The 12369-nt window shown below is 42.3% G+C and overlaps 1 protein-coding gene across 4 annotated transcripts in view; it reads left to right on the plus strand.

Annotated features, from left to right (window-relative positions):
• Positions 1–12369, plus strand: part of RAB3GAP2 (RAB3 GTPase activating non-catalytic protein subunit 2) — a 106957-nt gene that overhangs the window by 90057 nt on the left and 4531 nt on the right. For all 4 annotated transcript variants that reach the window (XR_009052754.1, XM_057728479.1, XM_057728480.1 and 1 more), the window contains 4 exons: positions 1336–1371; positions 2404–2478; positions 2923–3141; positions 12270–12359. Coding sequence is in view for 3 of the 4 variants with exons in the window: in XM_057728479.1 (XP_057584462.1) it covers positions 1336–1371; positions 2404–2478; positions 2923–3141; positions 12270–12359 (420 nt within the window). In the remaining variant the exon portion in view is untranslated. The remainder of the gene's footprint in view (positions 1–1335; positions 1372–2403; positions 2479–2922; positions 3142–12269; positions 12360–12369) is intronic.

Genomic DNA, 12369 nt, shown 5'->3' on the forward strand with positions numbered 1-12369 from the left:
CTTAAGCAGTCCTGAACCAGGAAGCAGAGAGCTTGGGATCATTCATTCAAGAAATATTTATTCAGAGTATCTCTTATGTGCCAAGGACTGTGCTAGGTTCTGTGGTTGCAGAGATAAAAGTCACAGCCCCTGCCCTCAAAAACCCATAATCGGAAAGATGATAGACAGACAGTAGGGTGCTTTTGGAAGTCAGAAGACAAGGTAAATGAGAGGGGAAGGCTTCTGGGCTGAATTTTGGAGGACAAATACATATGAATCAGTAAAAAGTGGGTGAGAAGAAAATGTTTCCAGCAAAAGTCCTGGAGATGGGAGGCGGCATGTTGGATTCAGAGAAGCTGCTGCAAGTAGCTTGGATTGGTTGAAGTACGGCCTATAGGAAGAAGCAGGAAGCCGACCGTGGAGAACTTCCTGTGTGGGCTGTGGATATGGGGTTTTCTAATATGTGTAAACTGCTTAGCATAGGGTCTGGAACAGCTGCTGAGGGTGCAGTAAATGGTAGCTGTTACTTTATCTTGAAGACATTGGGACAGTTTTAAGCAGAGCATATGATCAGATTTGCATCTTTAGAAACAATTCTGGCAACAGGGTGAAGTATGTTGAAATTGGGGTGGGCTGAGCTTGGTGGTTTGAAGGCCATTGCAGTAATCACAGTGAGAGGCAATGAGGTAGAGAGGCCTTTGGCCTTTCATTTTCACTGTTTGCTGCAAATTGTCTTATCAGGTAATGTTCCTGAGGGCTGCACTTTGTCTCCCGCTTAGCACCCTGTATAAAGTGTACAGTAGAAGCTTACTAGTTACTTACTGAGTAAGGACATCAGCTGATTTTCTGAGCCAGGACTAGAACTCCTGTCTGCTTTAGATTGTTATTCCTTCTTTCTGACCATTTAAAATTTTGTATTGTGTAGCTTCATCAACAAGCAGAATTCTTTTTTTTTTTTTTTCCAACAAGCAGAATTCTTAGCTGCTCCTTATTTGTAGCCTTGAGTTTGGTTCTAGGTTTTAAGGCAACACAGTTATTTGATTATGCAAAGTGGGAAACAGATATTTGGAGTTTTTCAAATTTAACAGTTCAAAAATACATATTTTTGAAGGGGATTATTTGTGAGCCTAGTGCAACATATTTTTCATAATATATTTTTAAGTTCCACCACAAAATTAGTTGCTTTGTGTTATAAATGAGTAGAACCAACACTTAATTGATGAAATTAGTACTACATTTATTTATAGCTACATTTATATTTTTAAAATTTGGTTACTTTTTACTTCCTGTACCATAGTAATACCTTTTGACTTAAATTATTAATTAAATACAGAATCTTGTGTCCTCTTGTCTTAGGTTGGAAAAGCACCAAAGGATAGATTATGCCGAAGGGTAAGCGAATCTCCCTTAACGAGATATATAGTTGTTAATCCTGCACTTTGTATAGCACCTTATTAACTGTAGGGGTGAACTTTGCCTTTTACCTTTTTGATGACATATCAGAAGATAAGAAAAATGCAAAAAGAATGCTCTGTTAATAAGGAAACTGGTCATGAACTATGGCCAATTTTAATTTACCTTTCCAGATTGTCAGGTAATATGTTTAAACTAAGTTTGCCAAGATGTCTTCAACTTTGGACTGTGGACAGGAGGATAACATGCAGCCACTGCTCTATATTTTTGCTGTCCTTCCAATTAGAAATTTATAATGGAAGTGGATTCATGAGTAGTGAATTTGATCTACATTTATGTAATAGCTATTGAACAAATAGTCTTAAATAACATTCCAGTCCATGGACACTGGGGCTTATATTTGAGGTCAGTGATTAATAGTGCTAGTGTTTGCTCAAAACTTTGAAATACTCTTATTACAAATACCTTAATAAATACTGGGACACAGGAATCCAGCCATTATAGGCCCTTAGTCCTGAAAGATCTCCATTGTTGGAGAATTCGTCTGTATGCTCTTGAGAATTCATCTGTATGCTCTTGAGAGTGGCTCTGTGACTACTGTTCACATATGTACGTGTAAACACACACATGCACGCGTGCTCTGTATTCTTTAAGGATGAATTACTTAGGGATGGAAGGGATTTGTTGGCTGTTGGTTTTAAAAAGACTGAGTATGAGCACAGTGGCCCCTTGGACAGCCCTTCAGGAAGGATCCATTGCCCACAGCATGAGTCTGGTGTTTAGTTCACCGGCTGGGGGATCCTAGTTTTGTTTAGAGGGTTCAGTTCAGTCCCTAAAAGATGCTCTGGAACCAGATCAGGCTGTTTTCTTGGAACTTTTAAGATTCACACACGAGAGGTTGGCCCATCGCAGCCAAAAATAAATACGTACATACATAAATTAAAAAACAGAAAACAAAAAAAACCTAGCAGTTTTGAGACTGGAGCTAATTACGTCCCTTCTTAAAAACAGGACGTGGGGATGAGCGACACAGCAGTGACGTCTTTTCTTGGCTGCTGCTGGGATCTTCTTCAGACTTTACTGGAGGTAAAAGAGTTGCGTTTTCATTCCAAACTGTCTCTAAGATATCAAATATTTTGAAAGTCATTGGACTTAAGAACTATAAAAAGAGATTTTTCTTCATTGATTCACTTCTAAGTTTAAAAAAAATAGTGATGTTTCTTATCAGAGTTAGACTTTTTGGGTTTTTGTTTGTTTTTAATTATAACTTGAGGGATGGGAAGAAATATGGGTTTGTACTTTGCTGCTGGTAATAAGCTCATTAGGATGTTTGCAAACTGGGACTTACCTGGCGGTCCAGTGGTTAAGACTCTGCACTTCCATTACAGGGGGCACAGGTTCGATCCCTGGTCAGGGAACTAAGACCCTGCATGCGTTCAGTGCGGCCAGAAAAAAAAAAAAAACCAAAAGGTGTTTGCAAACTGTTATTTCTCCAATTCTGAACACAGTTCTCCCTTCTCCAACACCCAGGCAGACGTCAGCCGGGACGAAATGCAGGCACCTGTCTTGGACACGGAGGACGCCTGGCTGGCCGTGGAAGGACCGGTCTCCATAGTGGAGCTGGCGCTGGAGCAGAAGCACATCCACTACCCGCTGGTGGAGCACCATTCCGTGCTGTGCTCCATCCTTTACGCTGTCATGAGGTTCACTCTGAAGACTGTGAAGCCACTCTCCCTTTTTGATAGTAAGGTAATCCTCAGAGGACTTCACAGCGTCTCGGAGCTGAGTGCCTAGCAGGACTGGCTTATCAAAGAGAGACTGCTCAGTCCTTTGTGTCTTGTATAGGATTATGCGTCGTGGGGGTGTCTGTCCTCTGTTTCTTATCAGGCTCCCTGTTCTCCCGATTTACCTTAAACATTGGTGTCCCAGCGTTCTGCCCTCTGGGCCATCGGCCCTTCTCATGCTGCACGTTCTCCTTGGATGGACTCCTTGTCTCCCTCTTTCGTGTCTCCAGGCCTGACCTGTCCCCAGAGTTTGAGGCATGTATTTCTACTGAACGCCTCCCTTGGCATGTGCTGTGGACAGCAGATACCTCCTTCCTAAAATATCTCCCTACCCTCACCCCCACGCACCCTGACCTACACTTGCTGTTCCCCCTGAGTTTGCTGGCTTGGTCAGTTGAAGAGAGATGTCACGTCCGTGCACTGGCAGGAACTAGCAGCCTTGGAGACAGCTAGCTCTGTTCCCTTCAAGTCCCACTGTTCTGTAAGTTCATTCTTATCAGTTCTTAAATCCTCTCTGTCCGTCCTTCTCCATCACTGTTGCCCGCGCTCAGGCCTCATCGTCTCTGCTAGGCTGGTACAGCAGCCTCCAGTTTCCCTCAACGCAGTCCTGTGCTGCCAGAGCTTCCTTCCCAAAACACAGATTCAGTTGTGTTAGTTTCACGCCAGTACGTAAAACACAGCCTCAACTGGCTTCTGCACCCCGGCTTGTGTCAGGAAATGAGGATCTCACTCTTGTGCAGCCAAGGCACCGCCGGACACCTGCAGGCTTCCCATCAGGCTCCTGGCGCCGGGAGCAGCGGACAGGAGCTCCCGCAGGAAGACTGTCCCCCGGAAGGAGGGGGAAAGCAGGGCGCCACTGAGAGCTCAGCTCCTCTCCCAAGGCACTGTCCACTTGGGGAGCAGTGAGTGGGGGATGGAACAGGAGACCGGGCACACTGTTAATATTTCCTGCCACTTGGAAACATGGAGCCCGAGGAAGGAGGCTTCCCTACCCCGTAACATACCTTTCCTACCTCAGCATCCATTCCTCTCTTACACCGCGTGCTCTAGCCACTGTTCACTGCCCTCCACCCCTCAGAGAAGGCAGACAGTTCTGTCCTCTCTTGTCTTGTTTGTTCCATTTTCAGAGGCAACTATTCTGTATGGTTAGTTCCCATTTGTTACTCATTTATCACCTAAGTGTCACCTTCCCTTCAAAGTCTTTGTCTGCATTTCCTGAACTGACCAGCTCTGGGCCATGTCCCCACGTCTGTGTGCCGTGCTGGGCATGTAACAGGAGCCCAGGAAGTGTTTAGTGTGCTCCTGATGAAGGAGAGGATAGAAGCACAGGGCAGAGGTCTGCAGAAGGGACGGGAGGACACGCTGGGTAGAGTTTGGGAAACCCTGGATGTCAGGAGTTGGTGAGGGTGTGAACTGGGGAGAAATCATAAAGGCCGTGAAGAGATTTCAGGGAATCAGTAACCTAATGACAGACTAGGTACAGCGCTGAAGGAGAGGGGATTGAAATTAAATCCAATTTCAAGTTTGGGAGACTGGCCATGCCATTTACAAGGAAGCCTGTTTAGAATGATTTGGGGCACGTTGAGTTTGAGTAAATATAAGCAGAAATAGTACATTTTAAGAAATTTATTTCCATAAGTACTTAAACGTTTTTGCTTTTTTTTTAAAAAAAGCAACCAAAATAAAGTGTCTAGCTCAGAACTGCCTACTCCCCTCAAAACGGGACTTTTTGAAACCAGAACCTGTGCAGAATTGGGCGAGCAAGGTGGTGACGTCTCAACCCGGACCATGTTGGGATGGCCTGAGAGAGCCGTGTGACTCTCGCGTGCAGATAGCGTAGCCGTGTGTTTTGGTGGGTGACACAGAATCCCGCCTCTGCCGTTTACGGACCAGAGTTATTTCAGCTCCCCTAACCTGAGAGTGATGCTCCTAGTGCCTGCCTCATCCTCGTCGTGAAGGTTAAATGACATCCTCAACATGAGGTGCTTAGTGTCTGGGACGTAGTGAATAATACGCGTGCACGCGTACTCCCACCCCAAAGGCCCTCGTGTAGAACAGACCCTCATACCTAAGACCTCCAGGTGGAAACTACAGAGTAACAGATTGTGGCTGAGTGTGCAGGGAAACTTCCAGACGGTGGTGCCCAAATGCAGTGCGCTGCCCTCGGGAGTCTGGTGTTTCTCATCACTAAAGGGTAAGTGGCTTCACCCTACTTGGCGGTCACACCAGGTGACCTGCAGTCATAGATTAGGTCTAGGAAGTACCTTAGGCGACATCTGGCATGACCTGAAAAAACAGCAGCCCAGGATGGTGGGGTCATTTGTCCAAGGTGACCTGGTTGGAAGGGGTGGGCCTGGGACTGGAGCCCGGGTCTTCGACCCAGAGGCCGGTGCTCTTTGCTCTGAATTTCATTTCCTTCCTAGGAACTTCTGAAATCCTATTTTCTGATTTTTTTTTTTTGGCTCTTCAGACACGCATCTATTCTCTGAAAAAAAATTGTTTTTAAACAGTTCCACAAGCGTTTTTAAGAGGATTCAGAGTACCTACTATGTGTTAGTTATTGATTATTGCATCACAAATGATCCCCAAACTTAGCTGCTGAAAACAGCAAATGTTGTATCATGTTGTGAGTCTGATGTGTCCCCCTTGTCTAGGCGGCTCTGGCTCAAGGTCTCTCTTGAGTCTGCAGTTGGGGTGTCAGCCAGGGCTGCCGTCTCACCTCAGGGCTCCACCAGGGTGGGGATCGGGGATCCACTTCCAGGCTTACAGGACTGCGGATGGGATTCAGTTCCTCGTCACACGTGTGACTCCATAGGGCAGCTCACAGCACGGCAGCCGCCCTCAGCGCAAGTGATAATGAATAGGAGCCTCTAGGGCAGAAGCCACAGCCCTTTTGTAACCTGATCTTTTTTTTTTTTTAACTTTTTATTTGTTTATTTTTTACAATAAAGTGCATATATTTAGAGTGCACAATTTGGTATCCCAGTCTCCCAATTCTTTCCCCCCCCAACCCTCCCCGCTTTCCCCTTTGGTGTCCATATGTTTGTTCTCTACATCTGTGTCTCTATTTCTGCCTTGCAAACTGGTTGATTTGTACCATTTTTCTATAGTCCACATATCCGTGTTAATATACAATATTTGTTTTTCTCTTTCTGACTTACTTCACTCTGTATGACAGTCTCTAGGTCCATCCATGTCTCTACAAATGTCCCAGTTTCATTGTTTTTTACAGCTGAGTAATATTCCATTGTATGTATGTACCACATCTTCTTTATCCATTCATCTGTTGATGGACATTTAGGTTGCTTCCATGTCCTGGCTATTGTAAATAGTGCTGCAGTGAACATTGGAGTGCATGTGTCTTTTTGAATTATGGTGCTCTCTGGGTATACGCCCAGCAGTGGGATTGCTGGGTCATATGGTAGTTCTATTTTCAGTTTTGCAAGGAACCTCCATACTGTTTTCCATAGTGGCTGTATCAATTTACATTCCCACCAGCAATGCAAGAGCGTTCCTTTGTCTCCACACCCTCTCCAGCATTTACTGTTTGTAGATTTTCTGATGATGCCCATTCTAACTGGTGTGAGGTAAGACCTCATTGTAGTTTTGATTTGCATTTCTCTAATAATTAGTGATGTTGAGCAGCTTTTCATGTGCCTCTTGGCCATCCGTATGTCTTCTTTGGAGAAATGCCTATTTAGGTCTTCTGCCCATTTTTTGATTGGGTTGTTTATTTTTTTGATATTGAGCTGGATGAACTGTTTATATATTTTGGAGATTAATCTTTTGTTGATACATTTGCAAATATTTTTTCCCATTCTGAGGGTTGTCTTTTCATCTTGCTTATAGTTTCCTTTGCTGTGCAGAAGCTTTGAAGTTTCATTAGATCCCACTTATTTATTTTTGTTTTTATTTCCATTATTCTAGGGGGTGGATTAAAAAAGCTCTTGCTGTTATTTACGTCGAAGAGTGTTCTTCCTATATTTTCCTCTAGGAGTTTTATAGTGTCTGGCCTTACATTTAGGTCTTTTATCCATTTTGAGTTTATTTTTGTGTATGGTGTTAGGAAGTGTTCTAATTTCATTCTTTGACATGTAGCTGTCCAGTTTTCCCAGCACCACTTATTGAAGAGGCTGCCTTTTCTCCATTGTATATCCTTGCCTCCTTTATCATAGATTAGTTGACCGAAGTTTATCTCTGGGCTTTCTATCCTGTTCCATTGATCTATATTTCTGTTTTTGTGCCAGTACCATACTGTCTTGATCACTGTAGCCTTGTAATATAGCCTGAAGTCAGGAAGCCTGATTCCCCCAACTCTGTCTTTGCTTCTCAAGATTGCTTTGGCTATTTGGGGTCTTTTGTGTTTCCATACAAATCGTAAAATTTCTTGTTCTAGTTCTGTGAAAAATGTCATTGGTAATTTGATGGGGATTGCATTGAATCTGTAAATTGCTTTCGGTAATATAGTCATTTTCACAATGTTGATTTTTCCAGTCCAAGAACATGGTATGTCCCTCCATCTGATTGATTTCTTTCATTAGTGTCTTATAGTTTTCTGAGTACAGGTCTTTTACCTCCTTGGTTAGGTTTATTCCTAGGTATTTTATTCTTTTTGTTGCAATGGTGAATGGGATTGTTTCCTTAATTTCTCTTTCTGATCTTTCATTGTCAGTGTATAGAAATGCAAGAGATTTCTGTGTGTTAATTTTGTATCCTGCAACTTTACCAAATTCATTGATTAGCTCAAGTAGTTTTCTGGTGGCATCGTTAGGATTTTCTAGTATAGTATCATGTCATCTGCAAACAGTGACAGTTTTACTTCTTCTTTTCCAATTTGGATTCCTTTTATTTCTTTTTCTTCTCTGATTGCTGTGGCAAGGACTTCCAAAACTATGTTGAATAGGAGTGGCGAGAGTGGACATCCTTGTCTTGTTCCTGATCTTAGAGGGAATGCTTTCCGTTTTTCACCATTGAGAATGATGTTTGCTGTGGGTTTGTCATATATGGCCTTTCTTATGTTGAGGTAGGTTCCCTCTATGCCCACCTTCTGCAGAGTTTTTATCATAAATGGGTGTTGAATTTTGTCAAAAGCTTTTTCTGCATCTATTGAGATGATCATGTGATTTTTATCCTTCAGTTTGTTAATATGGTGTATCACATTGATTGATTTGCGTATACTGAAGAATCCTTGCATTCCAGGGATAAACCCCACTTGATCATGGTGTATGATCCTTTTAATGTGTTGTTGGATTCTGTTGGCTAGTATTTTGTTAAGGATTTTTGCATCTAAATTCATCAGTGATATTGGTCTGTAGTTTTCTTTTTTTGTAATATCTTTGTCTGGTTTTGGTATCAGGGAGATGGTGGCCTCATAAAATGAGTTTGGGAGTGTTCCTTCCTCTGCAATGTTTTGGAAGAGCTTGAGAAGGATGGGTATTAGCTCTTCTCTAAATGTTTGATAAAATTCACCTGTGCATCCATCTGGTCCTGGACTTTTGTTTGTTGGGAGATTTTTAATCACAGTTTCAATTTCATTACTTGTGATTGGTCTGTTCATATTTTCTATGTCTTCTTGATTCAGTCTTGGAAGGTTATACCTTTCTAAGAATCTGTCCATTTCATCCAGGTTGTCCATTTTATTGGCATATAGTTGCTTGTAGTAATCTCTTATGGTGCTTTTTATTTCTGCAGTGTCTGTTGTAACTTCTCCTGTTTCCTTTCTAATTTTATTGATTTGAGTCCTCTCCCTCTTTTTCTTGATGAGTCTTGCTAGAGGTTTATCGATTTTATTTATCTTCTCAAAGAACCAGCTTTTAGTTTTATTGATTTTTGCTAGTTTTCTTTGTCTCTATTTCATTTATTTCTGCTCTGATCTTTATGATTTCTCTCCGTCTGCTAACTTGGGGTTTTGTTTGCTCTTCTTTCTCTAGTTTCTTTAAATGTAAGGTTAGATTGTTTATTTGGGATGTTTCTTGTTTCTTGAGGTAGGATTGTATTGCTATAAACTTCCCTCTTAGAACTGCCTTTGCTGCATCCCATAGGTTTTGGATCATTGTGTTTTCATTGTCATTTGTCTCTAGGTATTTTTTGATTTCCTCTTTGATTTCTTCAGTGATCTGTTGGTTATTTAGTAGCGTATTGTTTAGCCTCCATGTGTTTGTGTTTTTTACAGTTTTTTTCCTGTAATTGATTTCTAAACTCATAGCATTGTGGTCAGAAAAGATGCTTGAAATGATTTCAGTTTTCTTGAATTTACCAAGGCTTGATTTATGACCCAAAATGTGATCTATCCTGGAGAATGTCCCGTGTGCACTTGAGAAGAATGTGTAATCTGCTGTTTTTGGATGTAATGTCCTATAGATATCTATTAAATCAAGCTGATATATTGTGTCATTTAAAGCTTGTGTTTCCTTATTAATCTTCTGTGTGGATGATCTGTCCATTGGTGTAAGTGGGGTGTTAAAGTCCCCCACTATGATTGTGTTACTGTCGATTTCCTCTTTCATAGTTGTTAGCATTTGCCTTATGTATTTAGGTGCTCCTATATTGGGTGCATATATATTTATAATTGTTATCTCTTCTTCTTGGATTGATCCCTCAGTCTTTATGTAATGTCCTTTCTTGTCTCTTATAACATTTTTTATTTTAAAGTCTATTTTATCTGATATGAGAATCACTACTCCAGCTTTCTTTTGATTTCCATTTGCATGGAATATCTTTTTCCACCCCCTCACTTTCCGTCTGTATGTGTCCCTAGGTCTGAAGTGGGTCTCTTGTAGACAGCATATATATGGGTCTTGTTTTTGTATCCATTCAGCCAGTCTGTGTCTTTCGGTCGGGGCATTTAGTCCATTTACATTCAAGGTGATTATCAATATGTATGTTCCTATTACCATTTTCTTAATTGTTTTGGGTTTGTTTTTGGAGGTCCTTTTCTTCTCTTATGTTTCCTGCTTAGAGAAGTTCCTTTAGCATTTGCTGTAGGGCTGGTTTGGTGGTGCTGAATTCTCTTAGCTGTTGCTTGTCTGTAAAGCTTTTGATTTCTCCCTCGAATCTGAATGAGATCCTTGCTGGGTAGAGTATTCTTGGTTGTAGGTTCTTCTCTTTCATCACTTTAAATATATCGTGCCACTCCCTTCTGGCTTGTAGAGTTTCTGCTGAGAAATCAGCTGTTAACCTGATGGGAGTTCCCTTGTATGTTATTTGTCGTTTTTCCCTTGTTGCTTTTAATAACTTCTCTGTCTTTAATTTTTGTCAATTTGACTACTATATGTCTTGGCATGTTTCTCCTTGGGTTTCTCCTGCCTGGGAGACTCTGCGCTTCCTGGACTTGGGTAGCTCTTTCCTTTCCCATGTTAGGGAAGTTTTCAACTATAATCTTTTCCAGTATTTTCTCAGGTCCTTTCTCTCTCTCTTCTCCTTCTGGGACCCCTATAATGCGTATGTTGGTGCGTTTAACATTGTCCCAGAGGTCTCTTAGGCTGACTTCAGTTCTTTTCATTCTTTTTTCTTTATTCTTTTCCACATCAGTGATTATCACCATTCTGTCTTCCAGGTCACTTATTTGTCCTTCTGCCTCAGTTAATCTGCTATTGGTTCCTTCCAGTGTATTTTTCATTTCATTTATTGTGTGGCATATCTCTGTTTGTTTGCTCTTTAATTCTTCTAGGTCTTTGGTAAACTTTTCTTGCAACTTTTCAATCTTTGCATCCATTCTTTTTTCAAAGTCCCGGATCATCTTCACCATCAGTATTCTGAATTCTTTTTCCAGAAGAGTGCCTATCTGCTCTTCATTTAGTTGTTTTTCTGGTGTTTTATCTTGTCCCTTCATCTGGTACAAAGTCTTTTGCCTTTTCATTTTCTCTTTCTTTCTGTGGCTGTGATTTTCAGTTCCACAAGATGAAATAGTGCTGATACTGCTTGATTCTGCTGTCTGCCCTCTTGTGGAGGAAGCTGTCTAGGAGGCTCTTGGGTGCTTCCTGATGGGAGGGACTGATGGTGGGTTGGGCTGGGTGGGTGGAGCTCAGTAAAACTTTAATCCGATTTGGTGGGTGGAGCTCAGTGACACTTTAATCTGCTTGTCTGCCCATGGGTGGGGCTGTGTTCCCACCCTGGTGGTCATTTGCCCTGAGGCAACCCAGCCCTGGAGCTTACAGGCTCTTTGGTGGAGCTAATGGTGGACTCTGGAAGGGCTCACGCCAATGAGCACTTCTCAGAACCCCTGCTGCCAGTGCCTCCGTCTCCTCGGTGAGCCACAGCTGCCCCCCACCTCTGCAGGAAACCCTCCAACACCAGCAGTTAGGTCTGGTTCAGTCTCCTATGGGGTCACTGCTCTTTCCCCCTGGGTCCTGGTGAGCACACTTTTTTGTGTGCCCTCCAAGAGTGGAGTCTCCATTTCCCCCAGTCCTGTGGAGGTCCTGCAATCAAATCCCGCTGGTTTTCAAAGTCTGATTCTCTGGGGATTCCTCCTCCCATTGCTGGACCACCAGGTTAGGAAGCCTGATGTGGGGCTCAGAACCCTCAGGACTTCTGCGGTATAACTGCTCTCCAGCTTGTGAGTCACCCACCCAGCATTTATGGAATTTGATTTTTACTTGATTGCGCCCCTCCTACCATCTCATTGCGGCTTCTCCTTTGTCTCTGGATGTGGGGTGGTTTTTCTTGGTGAGTTCCAATGTCTTTTTGTCAATGGTTGTTCAGCAGTTAGTTGTAATTTTTGGTGCTCTTGCAAGAGGGAGTAAGCGCACGTCCTCCTACTCCGCCATCTCGATTCTTCCCCCTGCAACTCTGTAACCTGATCTTAAAAGTGGCATGTCTCATCTCTGCCTGATCTGTTCACCAGCAGTGAGTCCCCAGCACCCCCTCAGGAGCAGGGACCACTGCGGTCCACCCTAAAGGCTGCCTACTGCATGCTAGGTAATGGTTATAAAAATTAAATAAGTAGAATTCTAAAGTGTTATTGTTCAAATGCAAAAAAAAAAAAATCAAATCATGAGTTATTCTTGGTTACGTAAGTTCATTTTTAAATCTTTTTCCCCCCTATTAATTACAGTTCATACTCATCAGTTTTCTTGGTCTCTTCTTTCTCTTTAGGGGAAAAACGCATTTTTCAAAGACCTAACTTCAATTCAGTTATTACCTAGTGGGGAAATGGATCCAAATTTCATTTCTGTTCGACAACAGGTAATTACAG

This window comes from Hippopotamus amphibius, chromosome 3 (assembly GCF_030028045.1).
Source record: "Hippopotamus amphibius kiboko isolate mHipAmp2 chromosome 3, mHipAmp2.hap2, whole genome shotgun sequence".
NCBI lineage: Eukaryota > Metazoa > Chordata > Mammalia > Artiodactyla > Hippopotamidae > Hippopotamus > Hippopotamus amphibius.